A 21,176-nucleotide genomic window follows, 5' to 3' on the forward strand; every position below is an offset into this window, starting at 1 on the left:
CATGACGTAGAACGACCAGGGTATATAATCCATATTTTTTGTTCAAAGACAATAACTTGGTTTGAGTATAGTATAATATAGGGCATTTAGGAAAGTTTGAGTAAAATGTGTGTGTGTGTGTGTGTGTGTGTGTGTGTGTGTGTATGTATGTATGTATGCATGTATGCATGTATGTATGTATGTATGTATGTATGTATGTATGTATGTATGTATGTTTGTATGTATGTATGTATGTATGTATGTATGTATGTATGTTTGTATGTATGTATGTATGTATGTATGTATGTATGTATGTATGTATGTATGTATGTATGTATGTATGTATGTATGTATGTATGTATGTATTTATGTACGTACCTACCAACCTGCCCACCACCGTCGCAAACCACGGCCTGTTACGGCAACGTTCTTAACGAACCTCCTATTTCGAAATGTAGTGGTAGAAATAATAACTCTGGTTTGCGAGAATGCCTACCTACCTACCTACCTACATACGTACATACGTGTGCGTGTATGTGTGTGTGTGTGTGTGTGTGTGTGTGTGTGTATGTATGTGTGTGTGTGTATGTGTCTGTCTGTCTGTCTGTCTGTCTGTCTGTCTGTCTGGCTGGCTGGCTGTCTGGCTGGCTGTATATGGGATACCGGAATTACGTCCTGTGTACTGGATTTTTCAATCCATCGTGATGTCAATTAGCAATATCACGTAGCAATACATTCTTGTTATGCTGGTGTGTTGGCAATAAGAGTATTATGGTCACCAAAATTCAAAACAAAATGTACTTTGATACCGAAAGATAACAATGAAAGTGATTTAACAAATGAATATATTACATTAAATAAAATTGATTACAAATGATACCTACATGCTGAAAAAGCATAATGATAAAGACAACAACAACTGAATATAGTAATTTTAACTCTACTTTTTTACGTCATAAATGTGTCAGTTGTACGATGCTAAGAGTTTATAAAGGGCGAAGGTGTACTACATGTAATTTCATTTCACAGTCACGTGTGACGGTATTTTTTCAATATTCGTAATTACCCAATAACCTCTTTTTTCTATTATAACCATACTTGAATAGAATATTAGCTCGCACGTGACTGTGTTTCATTGATATTTATTTATACCTACAATCTCTTTATCTCAAAGTCAAAGTCAAATTCAGTAAATTCTAAACGATGGTTGAATTGAACATGCAGATTGGCAATTGATTGATATTGACAATGAAATGTCGGCGAATAATTGTATCACTAATATCAGAAATAAAAACGTCACAGATCCTTTGTTATGCAAATACAGAAAACGACTTGAGCCTGTCCATATCTCTTAGGAAAGAATGTGACAAATATTAATTGAAACTGTATAAATTATACTTTTTATCACGATATGAGTGGCATTTCCAATTAAATTTTGTGACGTCACAGTGTGATCGTATTCATTGACATAGAATGACTTAATTAGTAATTTTAGTCTCCTGGAAAAAGATCACATAAATGTTTCCATGACAACAATTGAAGACCTATTTCGCCGCTAGCGAGAAGTTGTCATATGTTTGGTACTACTTTTGTTAGATATCACGACATGTAGGATAAATCGTTTTTCTCTCTTTTATTCTTACGTTGTCTTTAAAATGTACATTGTTCAACTTTTGTAAATTTAAATCGATTTGAACCACCGTGACACAATAGCCAGAGTTGTTTTTATAATAAAAAGTTCGTGTCACTTCTATATTCTAACGTCGATGACAATATCTGATTGCAGTCAAATTTATTCCATGCAATCGTTCAGACATTACTGTTTATTGCAAAGACTTCATGGCCTGTTCAGTCGCGAGTGGGCTTTTATTTACCTACCCACAAATGCAAACTCGAGAGGGAGCAAAATATATACCACCCTATATTGCGGCGCCCCTTTTCGTTCTGATATAGTTGTAAAATACACATGCACATGATCACTTCATAGATCTTTCTCTGCCCTCTCGACACCCTCTCGCACCACTGCGTTCCCCCCACCTTTTTTCCTCCCTCTCCCTTCTTCCTGACAATGTGCCAAAATGGAGGCGAGAACAATGTAAAATTTCTATTATTACTGAAGGGGTATCTGTCGACAGTGCACTTTCCGTTTAGCACCAAAAAAAACTTATTGCAGAAAATCCAATGAAGAAATTAATGTAGTTTGATATAAAGATTATATTCAGCTATACTTTAACGGGAGGGGGGGGGGCAATGACCGCTTTTCTCTGGCTTTCTGTTTACGAAAATCCTGTGACCCCTTGTTCTTGTTTAATATGCTGAACCCCACAACAAGCGATCTGCTCAGAACCACAGACAAGGAAGACATTGCTTCCTTCTTCTTTGTGGTCAGTGTTAAAAGTAGATCATGTGCGTGCAGAAAAGGACCGCCTTGGGGACAATGACGTCATGATACGTAACAATGAGTCAGCGATCTCAATCTATATGTGTCAACAAATCGTTGTCGATACGAAACGGTCTACTCGACTCCACAGATTTTTGTGTACGTACGTCGCGCGAATGCATTTAGCACAGGTTAATATACAGAATTTAAATCTTGTATAACGACGTCAGCTTGTCTTAATTATTATAGTTCACGTCTACGCGAATTCGAAGAGACTGACAGAGAGTGTAGACGTCCCTGGTAGAGAGCTAGAGATATATCGAGAGACGCGCGCTGATCGAAGAACGACCACTACACAGTTCTACTACACCGTACGTACACGTACATACTGTACACGCACCTGTACCGCACCAGGCAGCTGATTTTCGCGTGTACACTGACACAGACAGTACCACCCTTTGAAGAACGACTTTTTGAAGTTGTTCTTTTATCAACTCTTGATTTGGTGAACTGATACACACAGCAATACGTAACAACAACCTGGATATTATTAATATGAGGGAATTTGAATGTCTTGGCAAACAAAACAACGACTTGAGGACATTTCTTCAACGTCGCGGTTATTGGACACACGACTCCGGGATACTGTTCCCGCCAAATGTTAGTCGCGGAAATCCTGTCGCTGTTAGGAATTTAGATCGAGAGTTTGACAATGGAGATGTTGTGTTTGTAGTATCCTACCCAAAATCAGGTAAACATATTTTCCTCCTCAGAGTTGATCAGTAAGGTCACAGGTCACTACGTGGTCGTAACTGGGGGTTGTAACGGTCACGACCTTGATCTATTTAGTTTTGTTTTTTTACCTAATGTCACAGGTGTGTGTGGGGGTGGGGGTGGGTTTGTCTGTCTGTTTAGAGGACCACAGTGGACCTCTTTTGTGGTATCTTCGGCAAAGATGTTTTTTTCCTCAAATAAAATCAAGCCATTCACAAATCACTTACAATATCTACAATAACAAATTGTTTACAGTTGTTATGGAAGCACCATACTATTTAACTTCAGACAAGTCGTGAATATGTATTGTCCATCTAATACATATGCAGCATACATGTTTAGGCAACACTTGACCACTACTCAGACCACTGATAGAAAGATGACAAAATTAGGTTCAGTTTAGCATTTCTTGGCATTTGCCAGAAATGTATGTGATATGTGAAATCATGAAATGACTCCAGAACCCAAGTTTATGAAAATATCTTTATTTAGTGGTGTTCCTATTTAACTTTGGGAAGCAATATCAGACATGAAAGACATCCTGTTGTCTTTGATTTGTATTAACTATAGTCAAACCATGGATCTATTATTGAGGTAATAGATCCATGGTCAAACCTAACTAACATTGTAAAACTTTTTCGATCTCAGGTTCTAGTATTAGTGTTATCTTATCAGTGGAGCCATGAGGATTGCATAGGATTTTTCTTTTATTCTGGACCAACTTTTTCTATAACTTTGTCAGAAAACTGGTTTTCACACCTATTTGTTTTAATCCTTTTTCAAAGTTAGCCTCTAAGTGAAACCATACCAACTCCATCATTTCCAAATCATTCTATCACAGTGTAATTACTAATAAAGCCCTATTGATTTACAAAGAAAGAGTTTGTATGAGTGATTTAATGTATTTTATTTTATTTTACGCTATTAAAATAAAGGTTCACTGTTGCTGAAATATATAACAAGAAATATCCTGTATCATGACCGCCCAAAGATCCTTGAATATCTTGATCAGATTAAAGGAGTAAAAGCGAGATTATGTTGTCTTGAATTCAGTTCACCGGAAACAGGTAAGCCTGCTGAGTACGTGCCATTTTTAGGGACAATCGCACAAGTCAACGAATGAACTTAGTTCGTTTAGAACAAAACCCCCTCCCCTTAACAAACATTCACAAGTGTGACATTGACATGTTTTTATATGATGTATACCATAATGAAAATTGTATTGTCACATCATTACGATCAATGCTATGTAAAAATATGATGATAAACACATCAAAATGCTACCAAAAACCCAGCACCATATCTCACATTAGAAGTAAATTTTAATGAACTCATCAACATCTCAGTAGTAAATACAGAATCTGTTATCATTGAAGGAGTGAACATTTTCGAAATTTGGTTAGAAGTGCAAAAATGAAGTTCAGCAATGACATTTACACCAGAAAAAAAAACACTCATGTAACTGTTTTGTATCTTATGTGAATATATAAGTGTCTGTTCCTTGTAAACACGGACTATTATCATTATGAAGCATCGTCGCAAACCACAGCCTGATTTACGGCAACATTTTTAACAAGCCTCCCACAGGTTTTTTTTTTTTTTAGAAATAATAACTCTGGCTTGCGAGAAGGTTATGAAGAAGAGTTTACAAATGAAATTTATAGACAATATCTCATCTGAAGTATAAACAGGTATATGTTACTATTTCAGGTGAACCAAACCATTCTGATATTGCAATTAAAATCCGACAGAAGTTTCCAATTGTGTTATCAACTTATCTCCGTCAAAACATGGCACCACCCCGTATAGTGGAATCAAAGCACAAGGTGATATATTCTATTGTTTTGTGATCTGGGTAATGTCATGGATTAAATTGTTGACTGAATTTAGAATACATACTCACTGGTATTGAAATAATTGGTTGCACACAATCATTTCAGTTATACTTGATACACACACATGCACATAGACACATCTCCATGCACATACACGCTGTGACACGTGTTCTCACACATGCATACAGACTAAAAGATGTGTCATTTTGTACACTCTCGTAATCATTCGTTACAATGGTTACAGGAGGGCATACAATGATGAATCTTGTAGTCTACACACACACACACACACACACACACATACTTCCAGATAGACTCTCTCACAGCCCTTGAAGCTTCGCTTTACTATAATTAAAGCTAAATGAATTATTTTGTGTGTACCGATACCAGCTGTATAACCATACTCAAATAACCTTGTACTGTGCGCACTTATCGACCATGATAGAGATAACCATTCATTGATGTGTGACTGTGACGTCCATGTTTTCGCGAAGCCCTGAGTTTTGCAAAAACCTGGAGCGTCGTAGTCACACATCAACAAATGGTTATCTCTGTGTGGTCGATGAGGGTGCACAGTACAGTTATTTGAGTACGGTCATGGAGTTCGTTATGGAGATGGTATCGATATATACAAAATCATTCATTTAGCGTTGAATTTAGTAATGCAAACTTCGAGGACTGTGAGAGAGTTTAACTTCCAGATTGTTATCGGTATACTGTGCACCTAGATTTATTTGCACCACTTGAGCATTTTGCTATTTTGTGGTCTTCAAAGACTAAGTCAGAGACTCTGACAACCACATGATGTGTGAGTGCATGTAAATGTGGCATACTTGGGGGTATCTGCACTCGTGCTTGCAGTGTTCTCTTCAGCTATACTTTCACAAGCATATTGCGAATGAAACTGTAGCAGAAAACACTGCAAGGTCGAGTGCAGATACCCATGAGTACCCTCACTGCCTCTCATGTACAATGGAGCATGGTGTTCTGTTATTAGTACACACGTTTATCTGAACATCAAACTTTCGTAAAAGTGATACTGTATAATCATACACTTTTGTGTACACTGAATGATTGCCTCTCATTTGCATATAATTTGCATGCAGGTATGCAAATAATGTTTTCAGTATTGTACTGCAGTTCAGATACTACTTTTAACTCGCAGGACACGAAATTAACAGTAGTCCCATGTCCACAGACTACCAATTCTTGTCATAGGGCTACCATAATTTGCAGCTGGTAGCCCACTTGGGCTACAATACACCATTGACAATGCAATTATTTAAAGGATGGAAGATTTACGGACATGAAAGTATTTTAATAACAAACCTATTTCCAATAGAGGAAATCTGTTTTCAGTTCAAGAATATGGGACTATTGGTTACCATCCAAGGACTTGGTAGCCCTCTGGAACAACCAGAGAAAAAAGTTTATTTCGAGCCCTGCTAATATGTGCACTACACACATCAGTGCAAGTAATCTTTGGTACATGTATAATGATTTTTATCGCACTGTTGATTGCTGAAATTAGTGTCTCTTACTTTTACAATTATGGAACTTGATCAGGGTTATTATGTTTATCAACAATAAGACACTTGTGTTAACTTATTTTTGTAATTTGGTGTCTAGAAAAATAAGGGAAAATTAGTCTTACATGAAGACATCTAGGTTGACAACATTTTCAATTCCAATACATACAATAACACATTTTACCATCTTTTATCAATTGCAGACAATTCTTTTGCTCAGAAATCCTAAAGATGTTTGTATAACACAGTTGAAGTCTTTGTTACCTGATAAAGATCTCCAAAAGAGGACAGATGTTGGAAAGTATATTCAACAGTTTCTTGATGGCAATGGTGAGATATAGGTTTATAATTTGTCTTTCTTTCCATCGTCCCCTCTCCCTTGCAACCTATGAGCATGCATATATACTGACTGTTACATGTGTATATGCATGCATGGCATTTAATGGCAATTTTGACCATATTTACTCATATTTTGAACACAGCAGAACCAGTGACATAGTCACACGTTGTCGTGACGTAGAACGACCACAGTATATATTCCACGTTTTTTGTTGAACCTGGCTTGTGCATAGTATAAATGTATACTTGTTATATAAGTTTCCCAGAGTCTGATTTCAGGATAAGTTATATTAAATGTTTGACTTAATTAGTATTCAAAGCATTATAGTTTCAGCTACAGTCATTGTCAATATGTCTTGGTCCTTTCATTTTTTTCAGTTCCATTTGGGAGTTGGTTTGAGCACACCCTAAGTTGGTGGAAATACAGAAATAATGACAATTTATTATTGCTGACGTATGAAGAAATGTTCAGAGTAAGTTTGACTAATAACTGGGCCTTCTACACCAAATTCATGTTTGGGCTTTTCCCACATGTTTCTTGAACTATGGTATGCTATTGCCTTTTGAGCATCAGTATTGACAGCTTACATTGCTCATTCACATTCATGTATTTACAATAGTGGTTTGGACATTGCACTGTGGTGTGGTGCAAAGGCACTTTGTATACCATCATGTAAATCACTGGTACATAAATATGTAACAATGAAATGTTTGTGGTACATAGATATATAACAAATGAAATGTTACTGGTACACAGATATGTAACAATGAAATGTTAGTGTTACATAGATATGTAACAATGAAATGTTAGTGGTACATAAATATGTAATAATGAAAATGTTACTGGTACATAGATATGCAACAATGAAATGTTACACTTATGCTTTACAGAATCTTCGTGGTACAATAGAGCAAATATCACAGTTTCTTGAAATACCATTATCAGCAGATTACATGGACAGTATTGTGAGTAAATTAAACCACAATGAAGAAGCTACCAATGGCCATGAACCACAGGATGATAAATTGGATGAGTTCTGGGACATATTTGATGACAGTAGGTCTGGTTCATTGCTTGTCATAAAATGACTTTGCCTTCTACAGCAAAGCTAGACTGTTCACCATAGTGAGAGTTTAAGTATTACTATGGCTTACAAGAATGGGTTAAGTAATTTGAAAATTTGACGTGCAGGAAAACTTGCCATGAAGATAGTACTTTAGCAGCATGTGGCATGTACTAGATGATGTACATTGTATGAGTTTTGGATCCCAAGTATTCTTACTCGGGCAAATAGAGAGGGAGAATTTGCTGAGTTGAGTAATTTGGAAATTCAAAAATAGACATGTATAAGAAAATTTGCAATGAAGATAGCACTTTAGCAGAATGTGGCACGTACTAGGCTGTGTACATTGTATGAGTTTTGGATCCCAAGTATTATTAGTCAGGTAAATAGAGAAGGAGACTTTGTTGAGTGGAGAGATCAAAAGGAATTGAGCATGCAGTTATGACTAGACTATAGACCAATTTAGCATCAAGCAGAATAGAAAAGGATACACTGAATAGGCTGATAGAGGAGAGCAAAGTATATCCAAGTAGAGTTTATGGGTAGTAAGGAAGAACAGAATTGATTATAGTGAAACTTTGTACATGATTTTTTTCATTTCATTTCTATCTTTCAGTTAGTCATATAGGCGAATGGAAGGAGTATTTCACTCAAACACAGTCTGATAAGTTTGACTTGGAGTTCCGGTCAAGATTTGTTGGCACTGGACTGGAATCGATCATACCAATGCCATAGACGCCATGATAAGTTACACCCGGAAATCATTGCAATTCAGATCTGTATATCAGTTAACACTACAGTGAACTAAGCACAGGCATTGTACTTGGGCTAATGTGCCTATCATATAACTGTTGTCATCAATAGAAAAGTTTTCCCTTTCACGATGAATTTCAAAACTTTACTTGCAGGTAACTATAGAATGCAGACATGATATTATTTGTAGGTGCTTGTGTGACCCCACAGCTCATTTGTAATTATATTTATTCAAATTTCTACAAGAAATAAGCATGAGTGCCTCACTGTAGTGACTTTGTCATCGCAAGCATGCAACACTAGAAAACGTATACAGAGTAGATGTGCAATGGTTGAAATAACTCCAGTGAGCAATAGTGCCAGGCAGTATAGTCTCTGCTTGCAGACATGGGGAATATCACCATGCTGGCAATAGTCTATGTAAGTATGTACATAAGAAGGTCATGTGATTTTATTCTGACCAATGACGGCTTGTTTAAGAACGTTTAGGTGTAATAACACCCTCTAACAAACAGAGAGGGCCAGTATTGTATACATTGTATTATTATAGTAAGCTAAACTATATGTATGAGAGCAGGCTGGTATTTATACAGACTCCTACCTTTTCTTTTGAAGTAATCGGAATATATACAACTTAATTATGATGTCACAGTTTGACTTTTTGAAAAGCACATACATTTCTGATGATCTATAACAAGTATGACACTTAATATTTTTCTTTTTTTTAGATCTTTTTATTAATTGTCAGAATGTAATGTGTACAGAAATGGAAAGAAAAAATGTGGAGGAAGTTTTTTTTTGAGAATCTCAATGTATATTTAGAAACAGGGAGGTTGTCTCCACATATAAAATTGTGTTTAGATATGTATAATATCTTTATGAGTGTATGTGATAAAGCTAAGAGACAAGTTTGAATTAATAAACACAATTATAATGAAACATGAGTAAAATTGAACAATGAGAATTATAGAAAGAGAAGTGTAGGGGGGGGGGGGGTTAATGCCAACCCCTTTTATAGAAAGACTGTTGAGGGTGGAATGATACAACACTTCTAACACGTCTATTTGTAATGATGCAAAAGGAAATATTCTTCTTTACTGGAAATTAATGTACTCTTACACTGGATTACTGTAAACTTAGATATTTTCACTCCTAGAAAATTTTGCAGTCTTCAGTTAGTTTTCAAAGACTAATGTTAACAAATTTCTAAGCCAGCAAGATATTATAAAGCAAAACTAAGTCTTTTGTAAAAGTTTCCAGGTTTAAAGTATACAATGCCTGAAATGATGCACTACTGTGTGATATATTTGTTGAAGACTGGGTCTGCTGTTTGGACTACTGTGTGATATATCTATTGGAGACTGGGTCTGCTGTTTGAACTAGGATTACAATTAATTTACATGTGACAAAAATCTCAAAATGCCAGCAAATTCATGGTTATCAGTACATTCTCCTCTTCCCATAATCAATTTTTCTGTGTCAGGCAATGATGTAAAGTAAATTTTTATCTTGGTTGTTCAGTTTTGTCTCAATGTAGAGTAGAGCTGTCTCATTACACTGGTACTCCTAAAACCAAAAGAAAGAAAATATTCTTAACAAATGTTCATTACAAGTTTTAAGGTTATTTGTGTTATACAGGCATATTGCAAATTAATTTACAAGTTTCACATCTCAGTGCACATGGCTCTTTGCAGCTCTATGGTCAGTCACTTACATTCTACATTACTATTTAGATAAGTGACATCAACAGCTCATTGCCCACTATGTTGATTTATTGTGTGAGTATTCAAAAATTGTCATACCCATTTCTCATATCTATAGAACTTAGTACAGCTTTGATGAATTCCCCTTTCATATTAGTTGGCTCACCCATGATGTCACCATTATGCTATTCATTACAATCCAAAACACATTGATCCTCACTGAACAATAAGCTATCTCCTAGTACCCCATCTCAACCCCAGCCACCCCACCAAAGAAACCGAATGATTCCTGGATTTTGTAATAATCATGGAAATAGCTGCTATTGTGTGATCTGTAAAAAATAAGTGTATATGCCACAGTATTCTGCTGATTTTTAAGGGTTGGGAACTGACATAACTGGGATTCTTTGGTGGTATTGTTTCAAATTTGTTCATTGGTAAAAAAAAAAAATTGTTACAATCTAAGTAAAGCAACTGAGCAGTCAGAAACAAATCGCGATTTCTGTCTACACTGACCTATATACAATTGGTACTCGTTCATACAGCAGGACGTAATTGGAAAAAAGTTTGTAGAATGTTTTGACTGTTTGAAAATACACTTTGCTACTGAAACACTGGGACAATAATGCTTCTTTCATAAACAATTTTTTTTGTGTGGCCCGCACTTCTAGTATCTGCCCCCGAACAGCGCCCCTAGTGGCCAAACTATACAATCGTTTGTCTTTCTGGTAACTGAAATACGGCGTGTTGAAGTCGTGGCCAGCAACGAGTTTTCGCCATTCTTCACCCTTTGTCATGTGCCTATATACATAATTGTTATTTACGTAAAAATGAAAAAAAAAAAATAGGATAGTCTCAACAAAACTAAAGTCAAAGGGTTGCCAAAAAAATCTGACTAGTTTTGCCCTCCAGGTTTAGTTTATTTACATCTACATTATACAAACCTTTTGGCTCTGATCAAGGTTTCGAAGACGGTTTCTTGATGTATGGTACACCTGACACTTTCTCTGTGTGTTGTCTAACAGGAGCCACGACTAGACTGCATGACGGTTCTGCATAGCAATGTTGTTTTTCAAACTGCCGTATATGGTTCTGCGAATTCAAATTGTAGGTTTTTGTTATACTTCTTTAGTTTCTCATAACATGTCATGACGTCATAAAAGTGGTGGTAAGTAAAAACTTACAGTCAGGTAAACACACTGCAAATACCTACAATATTGATTCTTCGAATGTTCATGAAGAGATACATGACAAATAAGAAGGATTTTTCAAGAATTACGAACATAAGCGTATGATATTAACATCTCTAGCTCTGCTATGGTGCTCAACGCCAATATCTGAAACATTGCTTGTAGTTTAATTCCGATACGACGCGTTACGGTTACTTCGACCGACCATCTCCACTCTTGTGAGTAATCGTAACGCGTCGTATCGGAACTAAACTGTTGCTTCATACAAAACATTTTTTTCAAGTGTCCATGAAAATGTGAAAATGTTATTGTCTGAGTATCCATTCAATAACACCTCCATCCACGATAACATGTACATATATTGGTCACGGCTAACGTCAAAGTTTTGACCTTTCGTTTAATTAGCGTCGAGTCATGTGGGGATTTCGGCAACTGCCGCTCACGAGTCTGGTCACAACCCCAGATTCTGCCCTCAACGGCAAGAGTCTGTGTAACAGAGACACTTCGTGCAAACTTGCAAACGGTATGCTAGGGGCAATGGGGAAAAGTGTTGTCAAAATCGTCACACGACTGGGTTCAATGCTATTCTCAAACCGGAATGCATGTTTACCTGATCATCGCTATTATCTTCTTCCAATTTTTCTTGGTCTGAAAGATAAGACTTGTCGGTATGTTCTGCCATGATGATAGATTCCAAATGATGATAACTAGTTGTAGTTAGAAATAATTATTAAAATCTGAAAGTAAAAACATCGGTAATTTGTTATCGAACTTCACGGGAAAGGTTGGCATTAAAAGTGAAACATAGGTAAGACTGCTTTTCTCTCTTTAAAGTAGAACACCATTCCAGGAAATAATGTCATTAATGACATGTTCATAACATGTGCGGGTTCTGGAGAGTCATTTCATGTTTTTACATCACATGCAATTATGTGTATTTGCGATTTCAGAGAAACATCAAGTTTTTGCCAAGTTGATATTGTGTATTTATGCAGGTTATGTTTGCCGTTGAACAACACTGAATATTCATGATGTACAGCTTTTTCACACAAGTGTGTATAGCATTTTGTACTCATGAATATTCAATGCTCTCTCTCTCTCTCTCTCTCACATGTTAGGAAATGATTGATTCAATGCATCGAAACTGACAGTGATACTGTATTAGAAACACATTTTCTTAGTGTTTTGACATGTGGTTATAGTCATCGTCACTGTACATTACATGTATATCGTTAGTACCGCATACATTACAGACCCAAGGACTGGCCAAGAGATCTACTCATGATCTTTGTTTGTACCATAGACCCTAGGAGGTGTATGTCTCCATTATACGTCCGTGTTTGTACCCTAGTCATACATTGTAGATCCTACACGTATATGGTCTATGTTAGCTGCAATAATTGTAGCGTCCTGTTGCGGTTTTGAGTTTTTTTTTTCGTCTGTTTTGGTGACTTTTTAAGTGTTAGTGTTTAACCCGCACCTAACCATACCGATCCGCATCGCATCAACTGATTGGAATCCCTGCACTAGGAATTGTAGCGTTAGTTGCGGGTTAAACACTAAAAAGTCACCAAAACAGAAAAAAACCTCAAAACCACAACAAGACGCTACAATTATTGCAGCTAACTCTATGTTTGTACCAACACAACAATGACGTACCTTTAAGGCCGGGAACAGCTGTAGTGGTCAGAAAACCGTGTCGCTTCCAGAATGCTTTCAGTTACCTCGGTAGTATAGAGTTACTGACTAAGTGTATCTTCCGAACAATACGTGCTATTTGTATTACCTCTTCTAGCGCGTAACTATTAACGCAGAATCTTGATTCACCAATCAAATGACAGCATCATTGATTCTGACATTGACGTCTTTGGAAATTGGCTTCGGAATAAAAAGTCATCTGCATAATAATTACTACACTATATATATGTTAATTACCCACAGTCCGAGGGTACGGTGTAACAGAGACATTTTTGTCCAATATATAGGTTTAAAGTTCTGAGAAAAATGACGCATGGAAACAAGTTTATTTTTAGAAGTCGTCGATTTCATAGGCAGAGCATGGAAGTATCACCGATACTTCCATGGACAGAGGGGTGAGAATATGACTATTTTACCACCAATGCGCTCGCTATTTACACAACACACACGATGGATGTCATTCCTCAACGATTCAACCATCTGTGACGGAAAATGTTAATGATATACCACGGTTAACAATATAGCAGATACTTCTCATGAATTTTCTCATAAATTAGTTTGTTTAGTTATTATTTATAACACGCTATTCACTGAAAGGTGCCGTTCAAAGGGCCGGCCGTCATTGGTCATGTGGAACTTTTGTCAGTTTTTTTCGTCATTTCTGTTGAAAGGTACTTATGCTTTACTACTTATTGAAACCCCCTACCATTTGTTTGGTGGTCTGAGCTGAAGCATGCCTAAAAGCACCATTAGTCATTGGCAGAAGTCTCGTAGTGCATTATAGGATGGTATACTGCATTTATATGTACATACTAGTAATATGCTATCTTTTCTCGACACATATCATCATCGTAAACTACAGCCGCTTTTACCGGCGGCACCTTCCAAGAGTCTTGGTATGTGAGATATTTCCCATTGTTTCGTTAGAAATATCAGCTGTAGTCTACGAGAGTGACACTTTATTCGAAGTGATTTTCAGTATTTCTGTGAATCAACCGTTCTACTAATTCGAGAAACTGGGATTGGAATCCTGGCATTGAAAGTGTTCGAAACATATATATTCTGTTCTTTGTAATACTTATTAGTTGCCCCCACCCCACCCCAGCTATGCCTTTGCTGCAAATATGTACGTCAATGACGGATAAGAAGTAATCCCAGAAGAAACAAGGATTGAAACTACGAAACGCAAACAGATTTAACGATTTATTTCTAGATATTTTCAAAGTAACGGCCAAGAACGATGGTCAAAGGTCACCCCAACCCAATTCTTTTATCACCTTTAGACAGTTTTAAAGTATGGGTGTAGAGAAATAAGAATACAGAAAGCAATATACTTAGTATACCTATGACCTATTGATGATTTTTTTCTTCTTCTCAAATTGCACTCTCATCACAACAACTAGTTATTAAGGGACGATCACAGAATATCGTCTAAGCTTAGGCGTGTAAAAAAATTGTGTGGTTCTGATTACATGCAATTTTAAAATAGGTGGGGTAGGTAGATTTTTTTTTATTTTATGATTTTTTTTATGTGTGAGTGTCTAGTTCAGGTTTTCCATTGTTTTTCAAATGGTAGCTGTGTTGTTTATTTCTTCCTATCAGATATACAGCCATTACAGATTGGAAGAACAGTTTTATTTTGTCTTTTTTAAGTTGATGTCAATTGCCGCATCCACTATTTGAGAGAGAGAGAGAGAGAGAGAGAGAGAGAGAGAGAGAGAGAGAGAGAGAGAGAGAGAGAGAGAGAGAGAGAGAGAGAGAGAGAGGGGGGGAGGGAGAGAGAGAGAGAGAGAGAGAGAGAGAGAGAGAGAGAGAGAGAGAGAGAGAGAGAAGGAGGGGGAGCGCGAGCGATTCAGAAACATATTGACAGACAAACAAACAGAGATCGACTGACAGACATATGGATAGGGAGAGAGAGAGAGGAGGTAGAAAAGGCCAGTCAGTCATAGCACGTTTTTACTAATGCATGTGAAATACTACACTACCATGATATTGTGTTTTGACTTAAAATCGTCGTTTATACGGCAGAACACGTACTAAATTGGTTTTTGTTGTCGTCACACAATTATTACATTTGAAGTGCTGTAATTCGGTAGTCAAGTTTGCCCAAGTATGATATGTTACTTCTACCAATCAATCATTCTATGGATTACATAATCTCAACAAAGCCATCATATACATGATAGATTTGAGGTGAATTTCACATTTGAGCTAACTTTTAAAACATGTCTTGTTTACCGGAAGACATCAGAGCATATTAACTCCAACTTTCATCGTACTTCTAACCCCAAAGTCCTACAGTAACTTTTCTCCTTGTGAGAAACAATCGCTTGAACACCTTGAATGGTTTTGCGTGGGTTACTAGTATATTCTAGCATCGTTACGCCCTAACCGTTGACACTTTCAATTTGGTTATTTTGTTCCCTAAGCAATTTATGCCATTTACTTGCTTCGTTGTTTTTTCTTTACATATGCATTGAATTAACCAAGCGTTTTTTTTGTTCTATTTATTACTACAGAATCAATTCTCACTACTCGAAGTTTTATCGTAATTTTGCTGTGAAATTTTTGTTCTAATGTAATTATGTAAAACATGTGGTATAATTGCATGTGCATATGTGTTTGAAATTCCACAAATCTCAAGTCGATACATCAAAATATACATAACTTACTTTTAGTCGGATTTTCACTTAGTCTAAGTTTCAACTTTTAAATTAATACAGAAATGAAATCAGTCGCTTCCTCGTAAACAATTATGTATTTGCCAAATCGAATGGAGGTCTCCGTGTCTGGCATGTCAGGTCGTTTGCGACCAAAGAACTTCTTCCTGTTGTACAGCTAATTATATTTATCCGTACCACATACGTTATGTTAACTTGCCACTGAATGGCCCATTGAACAGCCCTACAATTGCAAGTCCCAACTAGGGTATACCACGTCACAGTAGCGTCCATTTGCAAAGTCCGAGTTCCTGCACAGACAACTAACACTAAGTCTGTGGTTTCTGTAAGTACACTAACAGCTTATTGTGATATTCGTTCTTGTGTACGCTAAATAATGGACGTCAGGTTCAGCCATTGAAACTGTTGGACTCGCTGAAAAAAAAAACTCGCTAAGGGCGCGCGATGCAAGAGGTACTTTTCTTGCTCCACTAGTCATAAGAAATTTAGCAAAGGTGAAACCCGTCTCACCTTTGTTCCCCTTTGACTTGTAAATCATCGTATAACTCTTTCTGTCATTGAGGTCCAAATGTTTTTGCTTTCACTTTTATCACAATGAACACAATAGAGTTATATTGAATGTTTTACGTTGTGTATTTAAGGTGTATTTTACTTTCACATTTGTTCAGTTGAATTCCGATAGAGGAACAAGGTATCCATAGATAATCCCTTTAGTTACTTTGATGCAGACAGTCGTATTCTCGAAGACCTTCACCGATTTAGCGTTGACATTACTGTGTACTTGTAGGTAATTTCATTCTACACGTGAAGGACTGTCTGATATTCAGTCCTGAAGTTTAAGATTGTGTTTACATGTTAGTAGACGTTGAGGCCAGTCTACAGATAATGTACTTTTGGTGCTTTGTCAAGCTCGAATATATTCAGCCTGCTTCACCTTTCTTTCAGACCACAGTCAAAGAAGGATTCAGTTGTACTTGTATGTGTAAACTTATAAAATCGGGACATTGCAGCTCCCATGCTACAGAAGTGATGGCGTACGTCACGCTACAGGTTGTTATATATCGTAAAAGCCAGGCACTGAGCTTGTATATCGGTTCGAGAGCCCAACTTGACAGGCAAAGAAGGTTTAGAGTCTTTGCAAGTCAAGCCTAGTTCTAATTATTTTATTTGAATTTCAGCTCTAAATCTGCCACAGTTGAATTGTTCGCAGAAACTACTTACGGTTACACAGTATATCATGGACGGGGAGAAAAGCAAAGAAGACAGCCAAGGGGCTTTGAATGATGAACCGCTTCCTTTGACTCCTGATGAGAAATTCATGGACGGGGAGAAAAGCAGAGAGGACAGCCGAGGGGCTTTGGATGATGAATCCATGTCAGTAAGTGACAACGTGTGTGTGTGTGTGTGTGTGTGTGTGTGTGTGTGTGTGTGTGTGTGTGTGTGTGTGTGTGTGTGTGTGTGTGTGTGTGCGTGCGTGCGTGCATGTTATTTTTTGGAGGGGTGGTGATCCATTGGAACACAGGGGCCCGACAATGGCTATGGCCAGGGAAAATAAAAAAGCTTTTAAACGGGCCCTACCAATATTTATGGCATTTCATTTTTTTGTGATGGGCGATGTAATCGAACATGTTAGTAAAATGGCTAATGTACTACTATACTTTTTCAAACGTTTTTAAGGGGTTTTTCATTTATATTTCCTGAACCTTATACATTTTAGTCATTTCAAATTATTTATTATATATATATATATATATATATAACTCGGTGAGTATCAATCTGCTAAGCCAATGCTCTATACCGCAGTGGCAGAGCGTAATAGTTTTGGTAGTACTGGAACTCTTTCTTGGTTGTAACTCAGAGTTTCACGCATAGTGCGATCGCCAGACAACTGAGTTGTCTAACGATCGCACTATGCGTGAAACTCCGAGTTACAACCAAGAAAGAGTTCCAGTACTACCAAAACTATATATATATATATATATATATATATATGAAGTCAGTGGTAAGATTTATCCGTAGCACAGTAACTGTAGAACTGATAGTAAGAAAACGCTTGCCATACAGACAAATTTCAAAATTAATCAAAATGACCGAATAATTACTATGTAAACTTACAACCTTATAGGCTTGAGGTCATGACCTTTTATAGGTCATTACCTCATTCCCAGATGAAAATGGATGTTAGTCGTCGATTCTGATATTTTGTCGCGCTGTTGATTAATGAAATTATGTTTTGTTGTTATTATGTAAACTCAACTTTGAAATGTTTTACCATCATTGTATATATATGGCTCGTTTTACATCCTTATCCAATTATTGTAAAATGACCTACCTACCCAATGTGATGGGCTCAGTTGCCCGTTGAACAGCTTTTCTTATTTTGTTGGGCCTAATGAATCGAAGTTTGTTTACTAATTGTTTAAATCAAAGTGTTATATGACCTTTTGAAAGATGGGTTTACCTGTGATATTTCTAACAAATGTTAATGTGTCTTTTATTTGTTGTGGTGTTATTGTACATGTTCACCCTGGCGGTGGTCTTTTGAAGATGCCATTTATTTACTACTTTCAATCAAGGGAATGCTTGGCGCCTGAGGGCGCTCGGCCATAGTCTCATCGTTCACATACTACTATTATTAGTATACTATTAAAGTAGTTGTATTCACTTGCTATTGAAATTGTTTTGTTGAAAAAATATTATTAACAAATTTAAAAAAAAAGACATATGCACGAATACTAAGTTCTTCAAGTGGTTCACTGTACTGTCAAAAAGGCAAATGACACCTTGTAATTGATAATAACAAATATTAAAACCAGATGTAAACTGAATGTCTTCCGTAAGGGCAAAGTTTTGAGATTGTCGTTCCTACAGACAATTGTTGGAATACAAGAGAACATATGTAATAAGTTATTTTTTCTCATTGATTGCTATTTGCTCATTGCTGTTAGTGCTCTCCTGGCCAACCACAACATGTACTGTGACATTTGTTGAGAATGTAAAAAAAAAATAAGCGCATCGTCGTACCACTTTAGACAACATTTCCTGACGAGAAACTATTTTTTCCTTTTTAGTGGCATACAAAAATATGCCAATGATTTATTAAAACTAAAAGCTACATCAATAATATTTTCAGGACAAGTGCGCTTTGGTATCGCAAATGCATGTATCAAATTATATTGAATTTGAAGCGTGCATTCTTGAGATATAGCCTAATTACCGAAAATCATTAATTACGTAAATTGCTCATTAATATTCACGGGATTTTTACCACAACCTAATCAAGTCTTGCCATTGCCCTACGCAATACGTCTTCAAAATTTCGTTTGAATTGAGCAAGCCGTTATGGAGAAAACGATGACACAAGACAGACAGACACACAGACACACAGACTTCCACCCATAAATATATCTCTTCCTCACGGAAGAAACAATTAGGATAAAAGTATAATAAATCAAAATCTTGTCCAGTGATTGGAATATGAAACGTGCGATGACGTCATTATCATCGTCAGCATGATATTATTAATTAGACTGATATTGTCACATCAGAAAACCATGTTTATTCTTCTTCTTTGTGGCCATTTCCCGTAGGCTTGGCCGAATGCCCACCAGATAAAAAGTATTTTTATTTATGTTTTCTAGGAGCTTCCAATTGTCGTTCATACCACGGATTTTGAAGAATGGGAACAGGATAAAAAAAAATATCTTCCAGAGGAGGTACTACATGTGCAGCTTATAGCCTACATATATATATATATATATGTGTGTGTGTGTGTGTGTGTGTGTGTGTGTGTGTGTGTGTGTGTGTGTGTGTGTGTGTGTTTATGTGTGTGTGTGTGTGTCCCTTCACGGTTTTTGTAAGGTGGGATCGTTTCACCATGAAACCATATTTTTATATTTACTGTCTTGTTATTTTCCCTAGCCAATAGTGACCTGCTGCGCACCGATTGAGGAGAAAAAGGTGGCTGGTGTTCATTGTCTCCCTCCAAAAAAACCCACCCAATTCAAATAGCCAGTCAAGCTTAAGGTGTGTTTCATTAATTGTTTTCAAGATATAAAAACTATTTGAATATGTGAATTATACTCATGTCGCAATGGTAGTGCTTATTATCATGCAACAAAGGATACAAAGCTACACATCTTTTGTAACAACAATACTTAGAAACTTAATAATTATTGGAATATATCGCCAGAACAAATTGTAGTGATAAAATTCTTGTATTACGTTTTTTCCAAAATAGTTAACTCATACTTCGTGGTTTTTGTTTCCAGAATAAGCCGAACAACTACACATATGAAGAATCCATTGATTAGTTTCTGTCGGAGAGAGTCGACATGGTTACTTTTTAAACATTGAAATTTATGTAAATCCTTTGGAAATTACTAGAATATATCAATAACATAGACAGAAGAATTTAATTACGAACGTGCAAACCGCCATGTTGAGTGTTGCATCATGGAAAAAGTGATAATAAATACTAACCAATTAGTATTGTAAACAATGTTGATACATTGTTTGTAACCACAAATAATCAATTCATAGTTACCCTGACCATTGTGGGAGGTAAATTTTATCAGTAGCTCCAGATTAGGTATTATGATAACCACAGATAGTCCCATAATCCATTGCGTCTGAGCATGCTCAGTCAGGATTGCAAGTTCCCTATTGGTCTTTCACATGATCTATATTCACATGTTTTGATTTTTCTTCATTATTTGTAATCATCTATATCAAATTGTAAGTACTAGAAATGCATTCTTAAAACAAGTATAGATAGTGTTGATTTCAGTCACGTGACACACTCGCTCTTCATGATATATGACAATATGTATCAAATAAAACCCGATTTCAGATTTATAAAATTTGTATGACTTTATTTCACATTTTCATTTATGAATTAGACCAAAGCCATACAAGCTAAATATATTCTTTTTTCTGACCATTTAAAAAGATATTTTGTCACAGACTATTTTAAGTTACTCGTTTGTTTTTAGTTTTACGAAGGAATCCTATTTCGTGTTTACTTTAATTCATCCAAACAAGTTTTTATTGTAACAGTTGCTGTTTTTCGTTAGTTTACTGACTTCTTTTGTTTATGTTGTTGTTGTTGTTGTTGTTGTTGTTGTTGTTGTTGTTGTTGTTGTTGTTTATTTCAAAGGAAACACATTGGGAAATAAAAATTGAAAACATTCAAACAATATTACATGAGATATATAGTTTGTCCTTATTCATTTGCGTAAAATAGAATTAG

General features: G+C 36.3%; 2 protein-coding genes across 3 annotated transcripts; both read left to right on the forward strand.

The window, feature by feature from the left end:
- The first annotated feature begins 2,456 nt into the window (after positions 1-2,456).
- LOC144442443 (sulfotransferase 1B1-like) lies at positions 2,457-9,592 on the forward strand. Of its 2 annotated transcripts, none has more exons than XM_078131799.1 (7): positions 2,457-3,110; positions 4,069-4,200; positions 4,844-4,959; positions 6,701-6,827; positions 7,215-7,309; positions 7,728-7,902; positions 8,529-9,592. In XM_078131799.1, the coding sequence occupies exons 1-7, from the start codon at positions 2,915-2,917 to the stop codon at positions 8,633-8,635; spliced, it is 948 nt and encodes a 315-aa protein (XP_077987925.1). In that variant the 5' UTR covers positions 2,457-2,914; the 3' UTR covers positions 8,636-9,592. The 2 variants fall into 2 exon arrangements, with proteins under 2 accessions (XP_077987925.1, XP_077987924.1); XM_078131798.1 differs by having other exon boundaries at positions 2,462-3,110; positions 7,728-7,893; positions 8,517-9,592.
- A 6,595-nt stretch (positions 9,593-16,187) lies between these two features.
- On the forward strand, positions 16,188-20,950 carry LOC144442595 (uncharacterized). Its single transcript, XM_078131977.1, has 5 exons — positions 16,188-16,250; positions 17,104-17,303; positions 19,567-19,641; positions 19,847-19,951; positions 20,197-20,950. Exons 2-4 carry the CDS (start codon positions 17,163-17,165, stop codon positions 19,934-19,936), a joined length of 306 nt encoding a protein of 101 aa, XP_077988103.1. The 5' UTR covers positions 16,188-16,250; positions 17,104-17,162; the 3' UTR covers positions 19,937-19,951; positions 20,197-20,950.
- The last annotated feature ends 226 nt before the right edge of the window (positions 20,951-21,176 follow it).

Source organism: Glandiceps talaboti, chromosome 11 (genome assembly GCF_964340395.1).
Source record: "Glandiceps talaboti chromosome 11, keGlaTala1.1, whole genome shotgun sequence".
NCBI lineage: Eukaryota > Metazoa > Hemichordata > Enteropneusta > Spengelidae > Glandiceps > Glandiceps talaboti.